Source organism: Mus caroli, chromosome 2, assembly GCF_900094665.2.
Source record: "Mus caroli chromosome 2, CAROLI_EIJ_v1.1, whole genome shotgun sequence".
Lineage (NCBI taxonomy): Eukaryota > Metazoa > Chordata > Mammalia > Rodentia > Muridae > Mus > Mus caroli.
The window spans coordinates 164943390-164965890 of NC_034571.1; the positions used below are offsets into that span (position 1 = coordinate 164943390).

Consider the following 22501-nt stretch of genomic DNA (forward strand, 5'->3'; position numbering starts at 1 on the left):
AGACCCAGTACACACAGACCTAGTATACACAGACCCAGTACACACAGACCTAGTATACGTAGACCCAGTACACACAGACCCAGTACACGTACACGTAGACTAGGTACATGTAGACCCAGCTGAATCCTGTGTGACTCCGCACAGGCCTCAGAGCCATGACACTAGCCCTACCCAAAAGCTTATAGTAAAATTAAATGAGGCAATGTGACAATCAAAAAAAGACCCAGTATGCACAGACCAGTACACACAGACCAGGTACATGTAGACCCAGCACACACAGAGCCAGTACACAGAGACCCATTGCGAATCACATGGAAGGTATCCATCTAGACAAATGCTGACTTGCCTCATCCTGTAAGTTAAGTACGTTATTCTCCATCCCACTTTGTGCATGAGGGGGTGGGGTGCGGGGAGGTTTAATGACTAACTGTTCCATGCCCACAAACTAATAAGTAGTACCGGGGACATAGAATGTGCTTCCCATGCAGCCTGCGTGCACACTGCCAGGGGCATATAAAGTTTGTAAGACCAAGGGGCCTCTCTTCCCACTGATGGCCGACGAAGCCATCTTCTGCTATATATGCAGCTAGAGACACAGCTCCTTGGTTGCTTTTTCTAGCTTCTTCATTGGGGGCCCTGTGTTCCATCCAATAGCTGACTGTGAGCATCCACTTCTGTGTTTGCCAGGCACTGGCATAGTCTCACAAGAGACAGCTATATCAGGGTCCTTTCAGCAAAATCTTGCTGGCATATGCAATAGTGTCTGCGTTTGGTGGCTGATTATGAGAACATTTTAATATGCTGTTGACTTGATTTCCTTGTGAGACATACAAAATTTTAATTTACAGAAAATTTTAATTTTCTGTAAATTAAAATTTTTTTCTTTAAATTTATACCCAGTACCAATATGCAATAATGTCACTGAATTTTGACAAGCTAGAAAGGAAAATATCAAGTTGGAAATATATTTAACCCAAAGAACATATGGGTTAGGCTATTTTGTCAAAAAATGGGAGGGAAACACAAGTCTACAGTGGTCATGAAAATTTGGAAATAAACTTCAAAATGGCTTGCAAATTCAGTCATCTAATTAAATTATCTAAAATTTATGACTGGAAATTTTCTTTAAATAATTTCCCATTATTTGGGAAATAGCAGATCTGCCACACTGAGGAGTTGGCTCCGCTGCCCACCTCTATTGGATGCACATGAGAGACTGGTGCAGACAGTTTGGGAGCCATCTAGAGCTCAAGCTCACAAAACCTGCTTTCAGAAAGCGTTACTGCACCACAGCTCTTCCCAATGGCAGCTGGCAACAGACATGCCCTCAAGGTACCCTGACCCATGTGCAAGAAGACAGGCCTGGAATCTGTTTATAGTTAGAGTGGGGAGGAACGAGGACCACAAAAGATGTTCAGAGAGTCTGGGTTTTTCCTTAAGGGCTCACAATGACCCTCATTTAAAAGGAGAACAAAAGCTGCACGTAACAGCCCACTTTCTGGGAGCTGAACTGTCGTTACTGGTGATGCTAAGTGACTTCAGGAGTCATGATTTCATGCGAGGAGACAAACAGTGCATATCCTCCAAACAGAGCAAATCCTCTTGGCCGTCCCTCTGGGCTTCTTTCAGGCCTCCTGGTTGACTGTTAGTGAGGCAGGGATCTGTTGGGTGCTGCTGGAGAGATCAGACACTCTGAAAACTGTGCCACAAGTGCACATCAACAGAAACGCTGGGGTGTCTGCAGAAGGTGGTGTGGAGCAACACTGACTTTGTCAGCAAGTGGGCTGCCCTCCCCGCCCCCACGCACACCCCACAATTACAGCTACCTAAGACAAGTCAAGGCTGCCCTCTGCTGGCGAAAGCTTGCTGGGCACTCAAATCCTTACATTCTTTTGAGTAGTAATTTCCTTAAAATTATTTCCAAGTCATTTTGGGAAAGCGCAAGACTCCTAAAAGGAAAATGTGGGAGGCTGGGAAACCTCTGGTGAGCACTTCTCAGGCCTCCTGAGCTAACTGGCTCCAGGTGCCCAATCCCAAGTCTCCACCCTTGGCCTCCAAACTGCTTGCAAACCTTAAGTCAGCCTATGAGAAATTTCCAATAAAAGTGTCAAAGTTAGGGGGCTGGAGAGATAGTTCAATGGTTAAAAGCAGTGACTGCTCTTCCAGAAGTCCTGAGTTCAAATCCCAGCAACCACATGGTGGCTCACAATCATCTATAATGGAGTTGGATGCAGGTGTACATGCAGATACTCATACATGAAATTAAAACAGTAAATAAAATGTCAAAATTAAATATTGTTTAAGTTGAAAAATTAACTAGAACAAAAGTTTTGGTTTGGTTTGGTTTTGGTTTTTCGAGACAGGGTTTCTCTGTGTAGCCCTGGCTGTCCTGGAACTCACTTTGTAGACCAGGTTGGCCTTGAACTCAGAAATCCACCTGCCTCTGCCTTCCGAGTGCTGGGATTAAAGGCATGCGCCACCATCCCCGGCTAGAACAAAAGTTATAAGCATACCCAGTAAGTTGGAAGAGAATTATAAACTGCAATGCATCCTGAGTTTTCACCAATAAGGGTAATGTGATATTCACAGCCAAATTTTCAGTATTTTGACTCTTATGTGAGTTTTTACCCATACTGAGTGCATAGATGATTGATCTCCCTTTGGGGTTTAGGCACAGGGAAGAGACAACACTGCCTCTCGTGTTGTCCAGGCTTTGGGGTTACCTTCACTTGCTGCCTCTGTGGAGGGGGACATGTTATAATCTGGTTTCCAGCTCACAGCCATGACAAGGATGGCAATAGCAATAGGGAAGACCCTAAAGGACTGTTGTGAGGATGAAGTAGGAGTACTCACGGGAAGTCTACATCTGCATAATAGAGTTTAGAGAGGGTCCCAGAATGGGCGCTGCTGTGTTTGGGTAAGCCACTGCCATTGGTGTACTGATGTGACAGGCAGCAGCAGCCAGGCCCTTATATCTCCTGAACTGAAGGGATTCCTGGCTGTATCTCAGAACTCTCTGGGAAGGTAGGAAAGAATAATTTCCTGAGTTCTGCCCGAGACCTACTAAATTTGAGTCTTTTGAGTGCAGCCTAGGCATGAAGGTTTTTTAAAAGCTCTCTGACTTTAACAGCCTTGCTGGAATTTTTTGGTGGGGTCTTTGGTCCAAGAACCCTAGCTGAGAAGGTGGTAGAAATGTGGGTGCTCAAGCCTGCCCCAGACCTATCGGGTCTACATTTCACATCCCAAATCTAAAGCTCTTTGAGAGAAGGTCATGAGGACCCAGGACACATAAGCAGTCTCACGTGCTCGGTATTTTCTCAGTAACTAGCAGGCTTTGAGGACACTGGGGCAGGACCCCACGGTTCATAGTCCGCAGTCTGTGAAACAAGGGGATGGAGGGGATGGATGGTAAAGAATGCTAAAGCTGGGGAAGATGACCTTTCTGCCCAACATGATCTCCCAGTGGCCTTCGAGGTTGATAACCATCTGAAGCTGGCTGCATAGGCTGCAACACCACCTGTCTCAGTTACAGTTTCTACTGCTGACTAACACCATAAGCAAAGCACGCTGGGGAGGAAAGGGTTTATTCTGCTTAGGCTTCTACATCACAGGTCATTAGCAAAGGAAGTCAGGGCAGGAACCTGGAGCAGGAGCTGATGCAGAGGCCGTGGTGGGATGCTGCTTACTGGCTTGCTTCCTGTGGCTTGCTCAGCCTGCTTTCTTATAGAACCCAGGACCAGTAGCCCAGGGATGGCACCACCCACCATGGGTTGGGCCCTCCACCACTGATCACTAATTAAGAAATTGCTTTACTGTCTTGCCCACAGTCTAATCTTGTGGAAGCATTTTCTTACTTGAGGTTCCCTCTTCTCAGATGACTTTAGCTTGTGTCAAGTTGGCATAAAACTATCCAGCACACCCCGCAGGACTATAACGCAGTACTGCAAGGGCCATGGCCCTAAAGGGAACTGTGCTGTTTGTTGCTTGATGGTTGTGGCCGTTAGTGTCAAGCCCCTTTGGTCACTGTCAGCTGCCCTCACTGAGGGTGTGCTGTGCTGGCTAGTTAGTGAATTCTTTAGACAGGGATCACAAGGCTGGGGAGACAGAGGAATCAGTCTGGGCGGGTCCTGGGAAAGTCGTAGTAACAATTTCCTGTGAAACCAAACTAAAGGACCCCTCTACTCTGGACCCAATTCTTCCCCTGCACCCCAACAGGAAAAAACACGACTACAAACCAAACCCTACGTAAGCTAACTAAACCTTGTTATTTGACTTTTCAGGGCGGTGAGAGTAAGTAGATGATCACCAAGTGTCCTAGGCAGGCCTCTTTCCTCTGTGTTGTACTGAGGTCCCTTAAATAAAACAGGTAACCAGCGGCCAGTTTTTATTCCATTGTTCTGTAACCCTGCTCCTGCCTTACATTTTTAAAAATTGTTTTGAAGACAGAGCCTTACTGTGTAGTTCTGATTGGCCTAGAACTCACAGAGATTCCCCCACCTCTGCCTCTACCTCCTGCGTGCAGGGATTGGAAGGCCTGCCAAGTTGCCCAACAAGGAAACTAATTTTGTAGCGACCTATTACATTTTGTTCTTCCTCATTGGCACTTGTCCTTTCTCTCTCTAAAACCGCTTTCCCTGATTGGTTCATTGGAACCCTCATTCTGGAATCTAGCTAACTATGTTGTCATTTTATCTGACACCTTAAACACTCTATGTGGAATGTTTCATAGAGCAGGACTTTTGTGTTTCAAACCAGCTTAATACTGACCTATTAGTACACGGGGCTCAGTAATTAAGTGTACTTGTTGCTCTTGAAGAGAGCCTTGGTTCGGTTCCCAGCACCCACATGATGGTCCGACTATCTGTAACTCCTGTTCCAGGAGCTCCTACACAGTTTTCATGCCTCCCCAAACATGTGGTGCATATACATACACACAGGGACAACATCCATGCACGGAAATAAATCCTAAACATCTCAGGGAGTAGGAACCATTCCCCTTATCATACGGTCGGGATGTTCCAAGAAGGCAGACTCTCAGAGGACAGCGCTAGATCTGAGCTGGGGAACTCTTTTTTTTTTTTTTTTTTTTAATGTATATGAGTAAGTTGCCTGAAGACGGTTAAGCACCACTGCGTGCAATGACCACAGAGACCAGAAGAGGGCGTCCGTTCTCCAAGAACTGGTGGTGTTTCTCTTGGACCTGTGAGCAGTCCACTAGGTGTTGGGAATAGAATCTGGGTCTTCTCCAAGAAGCCACTGCTCTTGGCCGCTGAGCCATCTCTTCGGCTCCACGATCATCTTTAGACGTTTAAACAACAATCGATATAACGATACACACGCGAAAACAACGCCCTCTCTCATAAGGATACACACGCGAAAACAACGCCCTCTATCAACTAGTTGCCTGGCAACTGCGCCGGCCGACTTTCCACCAACGCACAACTGCTGGCATAAACACTTCCTCTCGCCCTCAGCAGGGCTTCTGCGCATGTGCGCCCGTCTCGAGAGGGGCGGAACGCCGTGCCCTGACGCTTTCCGGGCAGTCCCGGAAGTGGCTCGTGGCGCGTGCGCGGTGCTCCTGTGGTAACGGGGCAGTTTCCACCGGCTTGAGGCGAGCGACTCGGAGGTCTGGGGTCTCCCGGCTGCGCCCCCTCCGCCCCGCGCCAGAGCAGGTCCGTGGCTTCGGGCCCCGCCGCGTGCGTGATCCTCAGGCGGCCGCCGCGCGCCGCGCTCCCTCCGGAAAGCCCGGGCCCGCGTGGGGAGACCGAGCCCCTCTCTGCAGCCGGACCCCGTGCGCTCCGCTAGGTAGGCCGGGCCTCTCCGCGTGCGCACACCGCCCAGGCCACGGGGGTGAGGGGACGGTGGGGGACACACTGAGGGTGGCGGGGGCGACCGCGGCGTGCGCGGACGGGAGGGGCGCGGCCGAGCCGGCGGGCGTGGTCGGGCGCTTGGGACCAGCCCGAGCTAACCGAGTCAGCCGGGAGAAAGGCCCCTGAGAGCTACGGGAGCTGGAGAGATGGCTGCGCTGCCTGCCAGAGGTCCGGCCGCCTCTTCACCCCCGCTGCAGGGCCCCCGGTACGCCCTTGCTCTTCTCCCGTGCGCACGGTGATCTGAAACTAGAACAAGTCCTCAAGTAAATTACACCGTAGAGGAGCGTGCGAATCCGAGCACACACTGGGGGTCGTTTCGTTTCCTAACTCCAGGATGGAGGAGTTAGTTTTTCCGGTGGGGAAAAATCAAGACTAACTCACGCTCCCGAGAAACACAGCCCTGTCCTTCCTGGCTCATCCCGGCAGGAGACCTGCGTGTCTGTGCATCCCTCACCCTGTACAGACAGGCTTGTAGTCATCAGCCCCGAGAGTTGTCTCCCGAGCCGTTCTCTGAGACATGAATGTGCGCCTTACGGTGGCTCTGACACATCGTGGCTGTCTGGAAGGCAGCAGGAGTCAAGTGCGCTCCCAGAGTTCCTTGCAGTTTCCCCTCTCCGTGTTATTTTAAGGAAGCGACCCTCATTAGGCACTGGATTGCACGGGCCTTAGCCTCGCTTTTGGAGAGGTGGCTGACTTGGTGGAAGTCTGGGTTTTAAGAATTTGCTTTTTAGTAACAGCTTGAAATGTGGCAAAAGCATATGGGAGTCTGGAGTCACAGTGCACAGATGGTTCCCTTGGCAACGACACAGTTGTCTATTACATTCAGTGCTAGACCGTGCAAATCCTTTTCTTTAAATGGGCTCTTTTGTAGACCAGGCTGTCGTCAGACTTCTGTCCAGTCAGGGATGGCCTGCTCCTCCTGACCCGACCTCCCAAGTGCCGAGGTCACCTGTGCCAGCCCACCTGACTAACCCTAAACTTTCTCTGCCTGTTGTGTGTATGGCCATGTGTGCGTGTCACAGTCCACATCTGGGCAGAGGACAACTTTTGAGTTCTCGCCTGCCTTTCTGTTGGTTCTGAGGGTCGAACTCGGGCTTCCAGGCTTGCACACCAGGTGTCTTTTACTACCTGAGCCAACTCACCAGCCACAGAGGAGCCTGGAGAATGTGCACTGTTGTTTCAGGACAGCCGGAAGATGAGGCATGGCGAGGGACGGGAGGGCCCGGTAGACTGCCATGCTCAAGAAAGCAGTGCTGACTCTCGATGGCTCCAAGTCTACACCGTCACACCAGACCTTCAGTACTCAGTGGGCCAAAGTAGATTGCTTTGGATTGTTCTTTTCTTTTTTGGTGTTTTGAGACAGGGTCTCTGAGTAGCCCTGGCTATCTTGAAACTCACTCTGTAGACAAGGCTGGCCTCAACTCTCAGAGATCCCCGCCTGCCTCTGTCTCACAAATGCTGGGATTTAAAGGCATGCGCCACCACTGCCTGGCATGAACTGCTTTTCTTAAAGCCCTGAGAAATTGTGGAACACCTGCCGGAACTGGTTGTTCTTTCTAGGTAACTTCATGTAGTATTTAGGACTCCTAAAATAGAGAGGAAGAGGGACCCTGGGCACAGGAGGCCCTTCTGCCCACTGCTGGGTGCCTAGCGTGCAGTTCTGACCCTGGAGAGTGATGCCTCTTTCCCAGCTGCTGACTGAAACACTGTAATATGTCTGTGTTGGTGCCCTAGTGCTAGCAAGGGCATCCTCCCTATAGAGAAAAGTGGATGTGGATGTAGGAAAGTCTTCCTTCATAGCTTCCAGAGGCTAAAAATGCTCTGTCTCTGTGTGTGTGTGACAGAGACACAGAGACAGGCTCTGTGTAGCTCTGTCTGGCCTGGAATTCAGTATGTAGACCAGGCTGTCCTCATCCTCAGATCTACCTGCCTTTGCCTAAGTGTTCTGATTATACTATGCTGGGCAGAATGGCTTTTTTTCTTCCCCCGGAGACAGGGTTTCTCTGTATAGCCCTGGCTGTCCTAGAACTCACTTTGTAGACCAGGCTGGCCTTGAACTCAGAAATCTGCCTGCCTCTGAGAATGGCTCCTCTTATTAGGCATTCTGCTTGTGGCATACTTAAATCTCTTCTAAAGAGCAAGGCTGGCTTAGCACCACAGTGCTAATTTCTACTGTGTACTTTGTACCTAAGAGGGGCCCGTCCTTAATGGTTTCCACTTTGTGTTTTCCAGCCAACATGAGTCTGTTTGGATCCACTTCTGGATTTGGGACTGGTGGGACCAGCATGTTTGGGAGCACAACCACAGATAACCACAACCCAATGAAGGTATCACCTGGACCCCCACAGGCATGCTGACAGCCAGGGAGCCTCATGTTGGGTGGAGAGAATCGGGTGGGGGTCTCTCTCACGAGATGAAGCTGAGGAGCCCCGGCACACGAAGCTCGTCCTAGCAGAGCTGGTGTCCTGCCCTCACATGTCCCCTCATTACAACTGCCAAGCACCTGAGAGAGCCAGAGCTTCCCAGGGCCAGCTTGCTGCATAATGTGGTGTGGCTCTCACAACAACCCTGGAGAGTGTCCTGTTGTCTGTCTGTACCGCAGGACAGCTAGGACCGGGGTGGGCATAGGACAGCATGGCCAGACCCGTGGAGCAGGTGGGTGGGCATAGGGCAGCGTGGCCAGACCCTGGAGCAGGTGGGTGGGTATAGGGCAGCGTGGCCAGACCCTGGAGCAGGTGGGTGGGCATAGGGCAGCGTGGCCAGACCCGTGGAGCAGGTGGGCGCCGCCTGTGCAGATGCTGCCTTGGTGCCTTTCCTTTAGCACACGGTGAAGCCTGCAGCTCTAGTATTTTCCTTGACCTGCGTCCTGCTCTGTGTTTGATCAGAGTAAGGAAAGGTAAGATCCAGTTAGGTCTCAAGGCAAACAGAGATGAGCTCGAGGTTCTGGATAGAAAGAGAGGTACCGCTGGACGGTGATGGCGTACACCTTTAATCCCAGCACTCGGGAGGCAGAGGCAGGCGGATTTCTGAGTTTGAGGCCAGCCTGGTCTACAGAGTGAGTTCCAGGACAGCCAGGGCTATACAGAGAAACCCTGTCTCGAAAAACCAAAATAAATAAAAAAATAAAAATTTAAAAAAAGAGAGAGGGATACCTTATGGTATTGATGAGTGCATTTAACCCTGACCTTCCCTCCCCAGGATATTGAAGTAACATCTTCTCCTGATGACAGCATCGGTTGTCTGTCTTTCAGCCCACCAACCTTACCAGGCAACTTCCTTATTGCAGGATCATGGGCTAATGATGTAAGTGCTTCTCAGGCAACTGCCATGTTGGCGAGGCTAGCCTGCCCTTCAGCTCCATTCTCTCTGGGTGAACTGAGGCCGAGGCTTATGTAGTGCGTGGTCCTTTCAAAGACACAGTGTAGAAACTGCATCCTTCTGAATGGCAGCACCATAACCGGGCACTGCCCACAGGTTCCTTGTACCCGACTCACCTGCACTTATGCTGCTTGTTAAGAACTTTGCTTGGCACCCAGGAACTGTTCCTCAGATGAAACTTGAATTTGTTAGATTTTAGCTAATGGGGCAGATTCTTCGCAGACTGTTCATCAGCCCCTGAACAGTACACTCACTGACTGCAGAAAGGGGAGTTTGTAAAGTCTAGCATGGGCACGGATGTCAGTCAGGAGGCTCCACACAGCCCAGCAGCTCTAGACCATTCTGCTGCTTTTGTGATTGGAATGTATGCTACACTCATTCCCATGAGATTAGAATAAGCATCTGTGATGGGTCATAGTGTGAGGGACAAGCCAGAGCCTTCCAGTCTAAGTAGGAAGGCTAGTTGGAGCAGCTCCTCAGAAGTTTTTCCATTTACCCTTCGTTCTGCTGACTCTGCATGTAGGATTTGGGGAAAGCACCTGATGCTGCCCTTCACATCCTCAGAGCGAGACTGCTCATGTCCATGCTTTGGGACAGTGGCTTCACATGCCTGTCTATGACACTAGGGCGCAGATCTGCCAACTAATCTTGGTGCCCCCAAGTCCAGGGTTACAGCTCCAGAGCAGAGCACTCACCTGGGTCCCATCCCCAGTACCACAGACAGCCCAGGCTTAAGGTCCATAGTTAGCTTCTGCCTGGTCCTGCTGTACAGGACCAGACTCGGCTACACAGACAGACCCTGATTCTCACCTGACCTGCAAAGCGAGCATGCAGGCCAGGTGAGGAGGAAGCATGTGAGGAAGGAGCAGGCCTGGTCTCTCCTCACTTGACTTGCTCCTTGGTGTTGAGTGAAACCTAGGTTTGGTGCCACATACCTGTTGTCCACCCCCTGGAAAATGAAGCAGGAGGCGCACATTCAGGGTCATCCTCGCCAGCCTGGCCTATGGGAGACCCTGTCTCAGAAAAATACATAAGCCAGCTTAGAAGCACGGTCAGAGCTGGACAGGGTGGGCCTGTGGGGGAGGGAGCCGCAGCAGAAGCTGGCCAGGAGTTCCAGTGCTGTCTCTGGTTTGTTGGCTGTAAGATGTGTGTGCATTGAAGGAAGACTGGATGCATCCGGAACTTAACTAGTTCTCCCTGGTGGAATTTATTTTCTTGTTATAGTTACAAAATCTGCAAAATTCATTACTTTAACGGGCAGGTGACAGGGGATGCATTCCAGGAGAGAGGTGGATTTCCTCTTGAGGCCTGAGTGACTGCTGAGTGAGCAGCTTGGCTGCAGTATAGGTGTGAGTGATCCCGTTTGTAGGTTTTATCTGCTTGCTTGTACTTGTTGCTTAGTTTGCTCTTGAAGTAGATAATCAGATTTATGCAAGAAGTCTGAAGTAAACTGTACTGTGCATGTGCACACTAGAGACTGGGAAACGCCCTGATCTCATTAACCTGTCCTGTTCTTACAGGTTCGCTGCTGGGAAGTGCAAGACAGTGGGCAAACCATTCCAAAGGCCCAGCAGATGCACACGGGGCCAGTGCTTGACGTCTGCTGGAGTGATGTATGTCTTGTTTCCTCTTTTAAGATAGGATTTGTATTGCTTACAGACAAACAAAAAATTGTTGCTATGGCAAAACACTAAGGTTACTTTCAAAAGAAAGAGTTCATTGAGCTTATGGTTTCAGAGGATTAGGGCCCATGGTGGCAGGGCAAAGTCATGGCCACAGGAACAGCTGAGAGCTCACATCCTGATTTGCAGGTAGGAAGCCATTGGGAAACCTCAAACGTAAGAGCCCATGGGGCATTCTCACTCAGAGCACCACAGGGTCTCATAGTGCAGCCCGGGTGGGACAGACATCACAGAATTCTATGGCTCTCAACTTCGTGAGCTCCTAATATCTCAGCCGAGAGTTGGTCTTCTGTGACAAAAGGCTGGGGCCGGACGTGTCTTAGTTACCAAAAGCAGTTGCTTGTGGTAGCACTGTGGAGCCTGGGATTTTGGATTAAGGATATGAACCCTGGGCTGGGCAGGGGTGGCGCATGCCTTTAATGGGAGGCAGAGGCAGGAGGATTTCTGAGATCGAGGCCAGCCTGGTCTACAGAGTGAGTTCCAGGACAGCCAGGGCTACACAGAGAAACCCTGTCTCAAAAACCAAAAACGAAAGAAAGAAAGAAAGAAAGAAAGAAAGAAAGAAAGAAAGAAAGAGAACATGGATTATGAGTCTGCACTTCCAGTTGTTCATGTAAGATTTGTTTTCTTCCCTTTCCCTCTTGTGGCTTAGTGGAGGGCTTTTTCCTTTCTGGACCTGTGCTCTAGATAAGAGCTCTGTGACAGGAGTGGCCACCCTGGCTTTCTAAGACCGTTTTGTTTTGTTTTTGAGACTGGACCTTTTGTTTGTTTGTAGGCTAGAATGGCCTTGAACTCTGAGATTCAACTGCTGCAAAACCACCACCCAACTTGTTTTGTTTTTTAAGTAATGTATGTTATGATTTAAATATAAAGTGACCACAGGTTCTTAGTTTTATTTTTATAGGTGTTGTATCTCCCCCTCTCCACCCCCCATGTATGTTTTTTTGTGTTGTTTCTGAAGGATGTGGAACTTTTCAGACTTGGGGCTTAGAAAACTGTGAGCTATAGAGGCCAAGCTAGATAATTCTTGGTTACAGTGCCCTGAAATGTTACAGGTGAGGGTCATGTGATCAGGCAGGCAGGCTTGGCAGTGACTAGTACCCGCTGAGTGTCTCGCCAGCGCATTTGATTTTCATTTGCTGGCTTTCAAAGCCACTCAAATTCTTAGAGAATCTGTTCCTTTTTTGTTTGGTTGTTTTTTTGTTTGTTTGGTTGGTTGGTTGGTTTTTGTTTGGCTTTTGTTTTTTTAACACAGGATTCCTCTGTAACCCTGGTTGTCCATGTTGTCCTGGTCACTCTGTAGAGCAGGCTGGCCTCAATTCAGAGAGATCCATCCTTCCCTGCCTTCTAAGTGCTGGGATTAATCATGCACTACCACTACCCCTTGAGAGCCTGTTTCTCTGTGAGCTCTGCGTGGTCACTCCCAGCTGTAAGTGTGTGCTGCCTGGGAGGCTAGTTTGCAGTGTGCTGGCCCTTAAATAGTAGGACACCACAATGCAGAGGAGATGCTTAGCCCAACTCTCGGGTGTGGAGACTTACTTTTGCTCAGCAGACGGTCTCTTATTTTAGGATGGGAGCAAAGTATTCACAGCATCGTGTGACAAGACAGCCAAGATGTGGGACCTGAACAGCAACCAGGCCATTCAGATAGCACAGGTGAGAAGCCTCTGTGGGTGGGCTTACTAGACAGCCTAGAAAGACTTTTCAGAGTGTTCATAGCGTGGTTTGTAAGCTCCCACCTTTGTGCTGGAATTTCTCAGAGCACTTTGCTACAAATCTCCCATGTACACATAGGTAGTGATGGGAGCGGTGACATTGAGATCTGTACACAAGGGGACATAGTTCTTGATACTTCAAGCACCTGTGTGTGATCTGCCTCTGTCAATTACACGTGTTCACTTATCATTCAGCAAGTGTTGGTCGAGTGTCTGCCATGTGCAGACACCATGGGGTTAGGACACCACATATCCATAGAGCATTTATCACTTGTCTTAGTTAGTGTTCTGTTGTGAAAGATACTGTGACCGTGGAAACTCTATAAAGGAAGACATTTCATTGGAGCAGGCTTACCCTTCAGAGGGTTAGTGCATCGTTCTTATGGCAGGAAGCATGGCAGCATACAGGCAGACGTGGTGCTGGAGAGGTCTATATCTGGATCCACAGACAGCAAGAAGAGAAAGTGCCTGGCTTGAGCATTTGAAACCTGAACCCCACTCCCACCCCACCCCCAGTGACACACTTCCTCCAGCAAAGCCACACCCACTCCCTGTGAGCCTACCGAGGCCATTTTCATTCAAACCACCACATCACCAGAGAGGCAGAAAGTTGGGTCTCAGTGTGAAGACCACTGAGAGTAGTGGGTGTAAGTGTCACAGAGGCCACCTTAGGTGAGGGGTGGGGAAGGCTCCTGAGGCGGTTTCAGTCTCTGATGGATGCACCCTAGAGACAAATGAGCTTTCCCTCCGCTCTTCCCTATGGTTCCTTCCCTGGGGATGACCCGGTCATCACCACTGATTAGTGAGGGTGAACCTAGATCAGAGCAGCACATGGGGCAAGTCCTTGGGCTATGCCCTGGGGTCATGGGAGAACAACAATGCCCTTTGGTTTTGTTAGTGTTGAATGTAACCCAGTGTCTGAATAAGTCAGTTCCTTAGGATTTCCAGAACTAGAGCTGTTGTGCTAATTGTTGAACTGTCCCCCTGATTTTTGTCTTGTGGAAAGCATGATGCTCCTGTTAAGACCATACATTGGATCAAAGCCCCAAACTACAGCTGTGTGATGACCGGGAGCTGGGATAAGACTCTGAAGGTATGCATGTACTTGAGGGGTTGTGCACTCTTGAAGATGGGATTGCTGGGTCCACGCAGGCTTCAGCCCTCAGCCGTCTCTCACTGCTACTCCACTTTGCTTTCAGTTTTGGGATACACGGTCCTCAAATCCTATGATGGTCTTGCAACTCCCTGAACGCTGTTACTGTGCAGATGTGGTAAGGAATCTCACTTCCTTTTCAACAGCCAAGTAAACATGGCTCTATGTGGTACCTTGCAGTTTGTAGGTAATCTAAATCCTTCAACTTGAACAGACTCGGTTCATACGTGACATTTGGGACTGCATGTCCTAAGAGTGTCGACCGAGTGTTAAGTTTTGGGCGTTTTCCTTTGTTGTCTTTGGGTCTGGAGATGAAACTGCTGGACTGTTGGCTATTGCTTGAGCATGTGTGTTAGCCACTTGTCAATAGTTCCTCATGGGGAGACAGCATGGTGTAATGGTACAGGAATGTCGACCGGAGAGATCATGTGGGTGTGGGTGTCCCTGTCCCTGATCTCTGGGACCTCCTCTGAGTGGCTTGGAAACTGAAGTGCTTTCTCAGTGTCTTGATTGAGTCTTAAGGGTTTGTAGCAACTGCCCTAGTAATTCCACAGTGAGGAGATCCACCTTGAGAAAAGTGCATGGTAGGGGCTGACACTCACTGCATGTTGGAACATACCTGACCAAGCATGACTGCCCATCCTGTAGCCCCAGGTCGTAAGGTAGAGGCAAGGACAGTCTCTGTGAGTTCTAAGCTAGCCTGGTCTACAGTAGGAATTCCAGGCTTGCAAGAGCCACACAGTAAGATCCTGTCTTAACAAAGGAAGGAATGAAAGAGACAGGAGGTGTCAAGACAGGAGGAAATGACTGAGATACATCATATGCCGGGGTGGAGGTGGCCATCCATTCTCACTGGTGACTCCGTGTACTTCCTGAATGTCCATACTTTATAGTTAAAACTGTAAAGTACATAGTAACAAAAGCCTGGAACTTAGGATGCACCAATACGAGAGTCCAGGTTCAGGATGAGATCACACTAAGCTGTGCAGAAAAGAATCCCTACCACCAGCATAAAGCATGTTAAGTATGTGGGTGTTCAGCTTACAGGCGGGGCTACTCTAGGCTTTCACAAACACTTCGATATTGCTAAATTAAAACATTAAAATTTTGTGACTAAAATGTTGACTGATCACTTTGGTGTGAAAGCCCTGTCTTTACCTCAAGTGTCTGTCTTCCTTCTCTTCTCTAGATATACCCGATGGCTGTGGTAGCCACTGCAGAGAGGGGCCTGATTGTCTATCAGCTGGAGAATCAGCCCTCTGAGTTCAGGAGAATAGAGTCTCCCCTGAAGCACCAGGTGGGTGCCACAGCTCTGAGAAGCGCACGTTGAGCGCCTGCCATGTGCAGGGTGGTGCTCGTGTGGGGGGCACAGGTATGCGGTCTCCCTCTTAAAAAGCTTGCTGCTACGTTCAGAGGAGGTACATTTAAGGAAGCAAACATCGTTTGACATAAGCATGACTGAGCCAGGCTTCCCTGTCCCCCAAACATCCCCCGAGTAGCTTAGTGTTGCTGAGTGCTCCCTGCCCAGCTGGGTGGACTGCGTCTGTTCTCCAGCTCAGTCCTACCCCGGCCACAGGACTGAGTCCTTCCTGCCTCCCTGATCTAAGTCCCCTCCTAGCACACATCTCAGCAAATGGGATCAGTCCTGTTAGAACAGAGGACAAAGGTTCAACCGTCCATGCCTTCTTCCTGCCACAGCTTCTCCTGCCAGATGCTGGCCAGGGCCTTTGGAGGCTGGTCCCATGGTGATCCCGCTTGCCCTGCAGCCTCTGCAGGAACCTGGCACAGTCCATCACCAAGCGCACGCCTTTAATCCCAGCACTCAGGAGGCAGAGGCAGGCGGATTTCTGAGTTCAAGGCCAGCCTGGCCTATAGAGTGAGTTCCAGGACAGCCAGGGCTACACAGAGAAACCCTGTCTCGAAAAACAAAAACAAAAAAATCAAAAACCAAGCCTTGTCTAACCCTTCTTCAGTGAGGTGTGCTTAGTCTAGTTGATCCTGGGAGACAGACCATTCTTTTCCCTCTGCGTCACTCTTCCCACACCTCCCACTCTTCTGTTCTTTGTCCCCAGTCACTGATAGCTCTCAGTGTAAGTCCTACAGCATCACCAGGAATTCTCCAGAGTACCTTGCTGGTCATCATCTCTGGCCAGGCTCCCTTTGCCCTTCAGACTAGAGGTCACACTTGAGTCACCTCGCCCACTTACCGCCCCCAGGCTTCCCCGTTCCTTTCTCTGTCTACCTGCCACTCCCAGTCCCAAGTCTTGGAGTTAGAGAAAAACTTCCTGCCATTCGACCTTGCAGTGCTGTCTTGCATATAACACCAGAAAACATAGGCAAGAAATAAACACTAACGCAGCAGGACCACACCAGACCTGGCCCTCACAGGAAGGAGCAGCCAGCAGTAAAAGCCTACAGGAAACAGGCCTGTAGGTGGTAACATGTCGCCTTTTAAAAGGATAAAGAACTGTTAGCAAAACTAATGACCCAGTTAAAATCCCTAAAGGTAACAACCTGACCAGCTACCGGTATGTGAAGGCAGTCAGTGTTTCTTTTTATCCCAGGAAAGCTCGGAGACAGCATCTCACACATTGTTTTCAGAAACTCAGAACATAGGGTGGGCGGGCTCTAAAGAATGGCTCCTGGTTGAGAGCGCGCGATGCATAGTAACAAAGACCTCAGTTGAAGTACCCGAGGTGACAAGGTGGGCCTGGTTCAGGGCGCTCCTGTGGCCTTGCTGCTGTGGGGGTTGGAGAAGGTGTGTCCCTGGGTGACTGCAGGGACACTTGAACCCTCCTCTGGCTCCTGTGTATTTGCTCACATGCCTGCACGTTCACATGTGTGAACACACGAGAAACACAAATGAGAACAAAAGACAGAGCAAAGCAAGTGTTGCCGAGGGAGGCGAAAGCTCCTCCTGCACCCCGGAAGTGGCCCAGCCTCCCTACCTAAGGTTCTGACAGTACCGCCAGGCCAGCGGCTCTGAGGATGAAATGGCTTCTCATTGCACGGTGGATGAACTTGGAGTCTGGTGTACTAAGTGCAGTGAGCCGGGGCAGGAAGACACAGTGGTTGGATCCTTATGCAGGATAGCCAGAATACTGTCTTAGGGTTTTACTGTGGTGAACAGACACCATGACCAAGGCAACTCTTACAAGGACAACATTTAATTGGGGCTGGCTTACAGGTTCATTATCATCAAGGTAGGAACATGGTAGCATCCAGGCAGGCATGGTGCACGAGGAACTGAGGGTTTACATCTTGTTCTGAAGGCAAACAGAAGACTAACTTCCAGGTAGGTAGGAGAAGGGTATTCAAGCCTATGCCCACAGTGACACACCTACTCCAACAAGGCAAGGCCCCGCCTCTAAATAATGCCAGTCCCAGGCCAAGCATACACAAGCCATCACACTGGCTTTGCTATGTGTAGTTTATCCAGCATTCACTGTGAACTGTTATACCGTTTCCAGGCCAGGGAAACAGGACAGACACTGGGTGTCTGATCTGAAGGTACCTGCTGATCCAAGGGGCTGTGCTGAGCAGGGCAGCTGCGTTTGTACACACGTGACTCTCGGGGTCTGGGGCTGTAAAAGGTTGGAGAATAGCACTTGCTGGGAACAAAAATACCTTCGTTTCTGAGTCATGGTTTAGTTCTAAAGCCTAAGAGTAAGTAAAGTGACACTGATGTTCATGTTAACTGCTGATGGTCCCTCCTTTATTTTAACCGTAGCATCGGTGTGTGGCTATTTTTAAAGACAAACAGAACAAGCCGACTGGGTTTGCTCTGGGCAGCATTGAGGGGAGAGTTGCCATTCACTACATCAACCCTCCAAATCCGTAAGTGACTCGGGGCCTGGGATGCTCCTTCCAACTGGTTCTGAAAGCAAACTGAGACGCCTTTGCTTTTCAGGGCCAAAGATAACTTCACCTTCAAATGCCATCGATCTAACGGTACCAACACTTCGGCTCCTCAAGACATCTATGCAGTACGTTCTAGCAGCACTCCATCCTAAAGAGAAACCCCCAGAACCAGACTTGGAGCTGGCTCTCCAAGTGCACTGGAACCAGGAGTCATAGGAGAGCCTGTGTCTGTGTTTGCACACTTGAGTGCTCGTTTACAAACTCATTGACTAGCTCTTTTCTCATGTGCGAGGTTGCCACGTGTCTGTGGGTGTCCATAGACGCTTTCCACACAGTGATAGTCAGGAAACTAGTCTGCTAAAAGAAATGCACACTTTTCCCTGAGGTTGCTGCTTATGTGTGTTCCTCGGGGAGCTCCTGAGCTTGGGTTAGGTCTAAGCTGCTGCACCTCAGACAGCATGGCTGGGGAGTTAAATGTGCCTGGGTGTTTGTTTTCCTGACTTAGTGGGAACCTGTTTCTGCCTCTCACTGTCCATGTTCACCTTCACAGGTGAATGGGATTGCCTTCCATCCTGTCCATGGTACCCTTGCCACTGTGGGCTCTGATGGTAGGTTCAGCTTCTGGGACAAAGATGCCAGGACCAAACTAAAGACTTCGGAACAGTTAGATCAGCCCATAGCAGCTTGCTGCTTCAACCACAATGGAAACATATTTGCCTATGCTTCCAGCTACGACTGGTCCAAGGTGAGTGCTTTCAAGCCAGTTCTGGTCTCCCTCTCAGACTCTGGAGCCAAAGACCTGAGTTTGAGTTGATTCTCTATGGACATGCGTGCCCTTAGCCAGGCTGTTGCCACCTCCCTGTGGGCAGGGACCTGACTCTTGGTGTGGGGTTTAACCTTGCATGGGGGAAGGAGGGTGCTATGTCAGGGAGAGCCATCATGAGCTCCTCCCTGTTCTTGGACACAACACATGAACATGGATGGAGGAGGTCTGGGCCACCGAGGTACTGGAGGCAGTGCAGGCAGAATGGGCCTGGGGTCATAACTCGAAGTTCCCTGGGGAGTGTGTCCTGGGGAAGTGGCTCTACTTCATTTGTGGTTTTCACTTCCTTTTCCCACCCAGCCTTGCTCCCCATATGGCTTCTCCATCCGTCTCAACCTTTGCTGCCCTCTCCTACCCCACGTTTCTCACTCCATTTCCCTACACTGTTTTCTTCACTGCCATCGGCAGAGTATGCATGCCCGCCTGCTCAGCCCCATCTCGGCTTCGCCTTCCTGTGTGCACATGCGTACTCACTGTTGCCTGGCCGGAGTGCTGAGATGCACCCAGTCTCCTCCCTGTCTGGTCTGGAAGCCTCCTGTTTGATCTCTGCTTAAAGCATCGGTCAGAGGCCATTTACACCACTGCTTGCCAGTCGTTCTCCTACAGTTAAGGGGAGACTGGGCTTCTTTAGCTGTTTCTGTCCTGGTGCACAGCTGCTGCCTCCTGGTGGCACTACTCATTCCCAGCCATCCCACTCCTTTTACCAACTTCTGTATATACAGTCAGGGTTCTCTAGAGTCACAGAACTAATGGGTAGTCTCTGTGTAGTAAGGGAATTTGTTGATGACTTAAACGTCTGTAGTCCAACTCACCAAACAGTGGTCAGCAGCAGCTGTGAATGGAAGTTCAAGGAGCTAGCAGTTGCTCAGTCCCACAAGGCAATCAGGTGAAGACGAGAGCAAATCTTCCTACTTCCATTGTCCTTAAGTAGGTCTCCAGCAAAAGGTGTGGCCCAGATTAAAGGTGTGTGCCACCACCCCTGGATCTGGGACTTGCTTTGTCCCAGATGACCAGAGGCTCTCCCTGCCTTAGTCTGAGGGGATTCATAGCCACTGTGCCTCAAGATCCATGTTGGAAACTTGTATCTCCTGCCTCCAGATTAGGATCACAGGTGAGTCTTCCAGTTCTGAATTGTAGTTCATTCCAGATATAGCCAAGTTGACAACCAGGAATAGCCACTACAGCTGGAATAGCACCCTCGTGGCAACTAAGTAGCTGTAGCTCCAGTTGTAGGGTCTCCCCCATGGAGTTCACAGGCACATAAACAGCTGTAAACACCTGCATTTTTCTGGGAGTGTTGGCTGAGATTGAGGTGTGCGGATCACAAAGCCTGAATGACTGGGCAGGACTCCCCTCAAACTTGAAGTGCCTGTATGTATAGCTCAGTAGCCGAGTGCTTGCCTGGCATTGTGAAAAGGCCCTCGGTTCAGTCCCCAGCACCACCAAAGACAAGAAATGTTTAGGAGAAAAAAAATTCCTGCATCCTCCCAGGAGCTAGCTTATGCTCTTGTGTGCTGCCCAAAGCCAGAAGTCAAATAGCTGAGCACACCTTTAATCCCAGCGCTGGGGAAGCAGAGGCAGGTGGACTCTATTGCATTCAAGACCAGCCTGGTCTTCATAGTGAGACCCTGTCTCAAAAAACCAAAAGTGAAAAACCAATTGAAGTTGTAATTTGTTGAAGCTTGTGGGCTCACAGTGTTGTGTGGATAAAGTAGAAACGGGCTCAGGAATCCTCTGCTCGGAACAAGAGCATCTGTCTCCAGTGTGCAGCCTGGACATAGCCATTCCCTAAAGCTGGACTTCACATCCTGTGATAAGCTACTGTTGACCACTGACACACTCTAGAGCTTTGTAAATGCTGCTGGGGTGAGACTAAAATTAGCAAGAGTGTGCTTCAGCTGTGTCACTTCTCCTGGCCACACCTTCCCGTCTCACCTCACCTGCTTGGGATGGTGCTGCGGTTCCTCCTCACTCTGGGATCCTAATAGAAGAGGGGGCCCAGCATTCAGAGCCTGGGCAGGCTGGCTGTGTCTCTTGATGCCCACAGCCGCTACTCTCCTGGGAGCTGGTCCTTCTGTGGACTAAGTCTTTCCCCTGAAGCAGCATGGATGAGTTCAGCCCTTTGTGAAACCTCTGGTCAGGGCTGATGCTAATCCTGAGACCCTCAGCAGTTGCCTTGGCAGTGAAGTCATCGAGGGAATCCACAGGCGCCTCTGAGGGTAGAGGCTGTGATAACTAACACAGAACTGTTAGCTGCTCTCCATTCTTACTCTGCCTTCTCCCTCAGAGGTGGCTCCAGTTCTCAGAGCAGGACTTGGTGTGTGTGTGGCTATTGCTTTTAATACTAAGGTCATTTCTTTGTTTTTCCTTCTTTAGGGACATGAGTTTTATAATCCCCAAAAGAAAAATTACATTTTCTTGCGTAATGCAGCTGAAGAGCTAAAGCCAAGGAATAAGAAGTAGTGGCCCGAAGCTGGGACTGTTGGAGTTTCATCTCCACTCCATCTCATCTCTGCCCAAACTTGGGCTCAGGCTCTCGGTGGCCCACAGCCCTGGACATGGGTGTCCACCCCTGGAGGGACTGTTCTTGTTGAGCATCAGCACAGCATCCTGGCGACTTGCCGTCTCTCCGTTCCGCTCCGTGCTGCGGTTTTCCTGAAACTGAGATTCTCAACTGAAGTCAGATCTTGAGGGCACTGTGTCCAGCAGTGTGTATTTGACAGTGTTGGGTGGGAACTGTTGGTGAGCCCTGTGTTGTGTTTTATAATAAAATATTTTGAAGATGGCCTGCCCCTTCATCCCTTTCCCCAACTCCTCAGGAAATAGCCGTCAATCTCAGAAAAATGCTATGTTCCAAGTTTCTCATCATTTTGTCAGCTCCTGAGAAGCTGTGTGAGCCACATGCCACCCCTGCCTCAGTGTTGAGGGAAGGTGCTGGTATGATGTCCTGAGAGAGGCCACTGGGGGTCTTCCTTCCACAGCTCATTTCTCCCACAGAAATTGGAGACAGTGGATCCCAGGTGGCTGGCCTGGGGGGCCCTTGGAATCCCAGCTACTCATCTAGAGGTTGGAGTCTGGCAGACAACTCGGTTTAGACCCTGTCTCAATGTGCTAGGGATGGGTCAAAGCACCACATCAGCACTGTGGCACAAGATGGTGACAGTGGGTCTCCCCTAGGTTCATTACACAACTACCAAGGTGTGTTTGACATGCAAAACTATGTGTGTTAAGTTATCTGGGGCTAAATATATGCCCATAAATGGATGCAGGTGCCGGCCATGAAGAGTTGTGCCTGTGACCTCGTGGAGAACCTTCCCATGGTGGCTTGACAGTAGTCGTGTAAAGGGTTGAGCCTTGGCCCCTGGAAGGCCAGAGTGGGGAGGGCAGAGGCAGGCTGGGTGGCTGCTGCTGGACCCCCATGATCCTGCCTAGCCAGAAGAGCTGGCAAGAGTGAGTGACATGGCTCACGGGACTGGGTGAACGTGGGAACTGTCCGTTTCATCTCCTGTTGCTGTGATAAAACACTCTGCCAAAAGCAACTTAGGGAAGAAAAAGGTTATTTTAGCTCACAGTTGCAAGTTACAGTAAATCCTAGCAGGGGCCCGAGGGAGTCCATCACATCACATCCGTAATCACTGGAAGCATACTCTCACAGCTCAAGATCCCCTGCCTAGGGAATGGCGCCACCTCCACAGACAGGTCTTCACATCATTTAACATTACCCCACACAGACGTGCTCACCGACCAATTTAATCTAGACAGTCCCTCACTGAGGCGCTCTTTCCACGTGACTCTAGACGTGTCAAACAGTCAAAGCCAACCATCACATCACGGACCAGATTTAGCCAGCTGGATCCTCTCTGTCAAACAGCTGGCCTCCTGATTCCATTAGTTTTCAACTCCTGTGCCTTCACCACACTGAAGAGCCAACAGGTAAAAAGTACCGAGGAGGCAGGACAGCTTCTCCTTCCCCCACTTCCAGAGTATCCACCATCAAGGGACTTGGATATGGCCAACAA

The 22501-nt window shown here is 50.0% G+C and overlaps 1 protein-coding gene across 2 annotated transcripts; it reads left to right on the plus strand.

Moving 5' to 3' along the window:
- The first annotated feature begins 5541 nt into the window (after positions 1-5541).
- Positions 5542-21323, plus strand: Rae1 (ribonucleic acid export 1). 2 transcript variants are annotated; one of them, XM_021183830.2, is made up of 12 exons: positions 5542-5805; positions 8103-8197; positions 9069-9173; positions 10769-10861; positions 12500-12586; positions 13652-13738; positions 13845-13916; positions 14988-15095; positions 17529-17635; positions 17709-17784; positions 18210-18404; positions 20859-21323. In XM_021183830.2, exons 2-12 carry the CDS (start codon positions 8108-8110, stop codon positions 20943-20945), a joined length of 1107 nt encoding a protein of 368 aa, XP_021039489.1. In that variant the 5' UTR covers positions 5542-5805; positions 8103-8107; the 3' UTR covers positions 20946-21323. The 2 variants fall into 2 exon arrangements, with proteins under 2 accessions (XP_021039489.1, XP_029330294.1); XM_029474434.1 differs by having other exon boundaries at positions 5542-5672; positions 20859-21113.
- The last annotated feature ends 1178 nt before the right edge of the window (positions 21324-22501 follow it).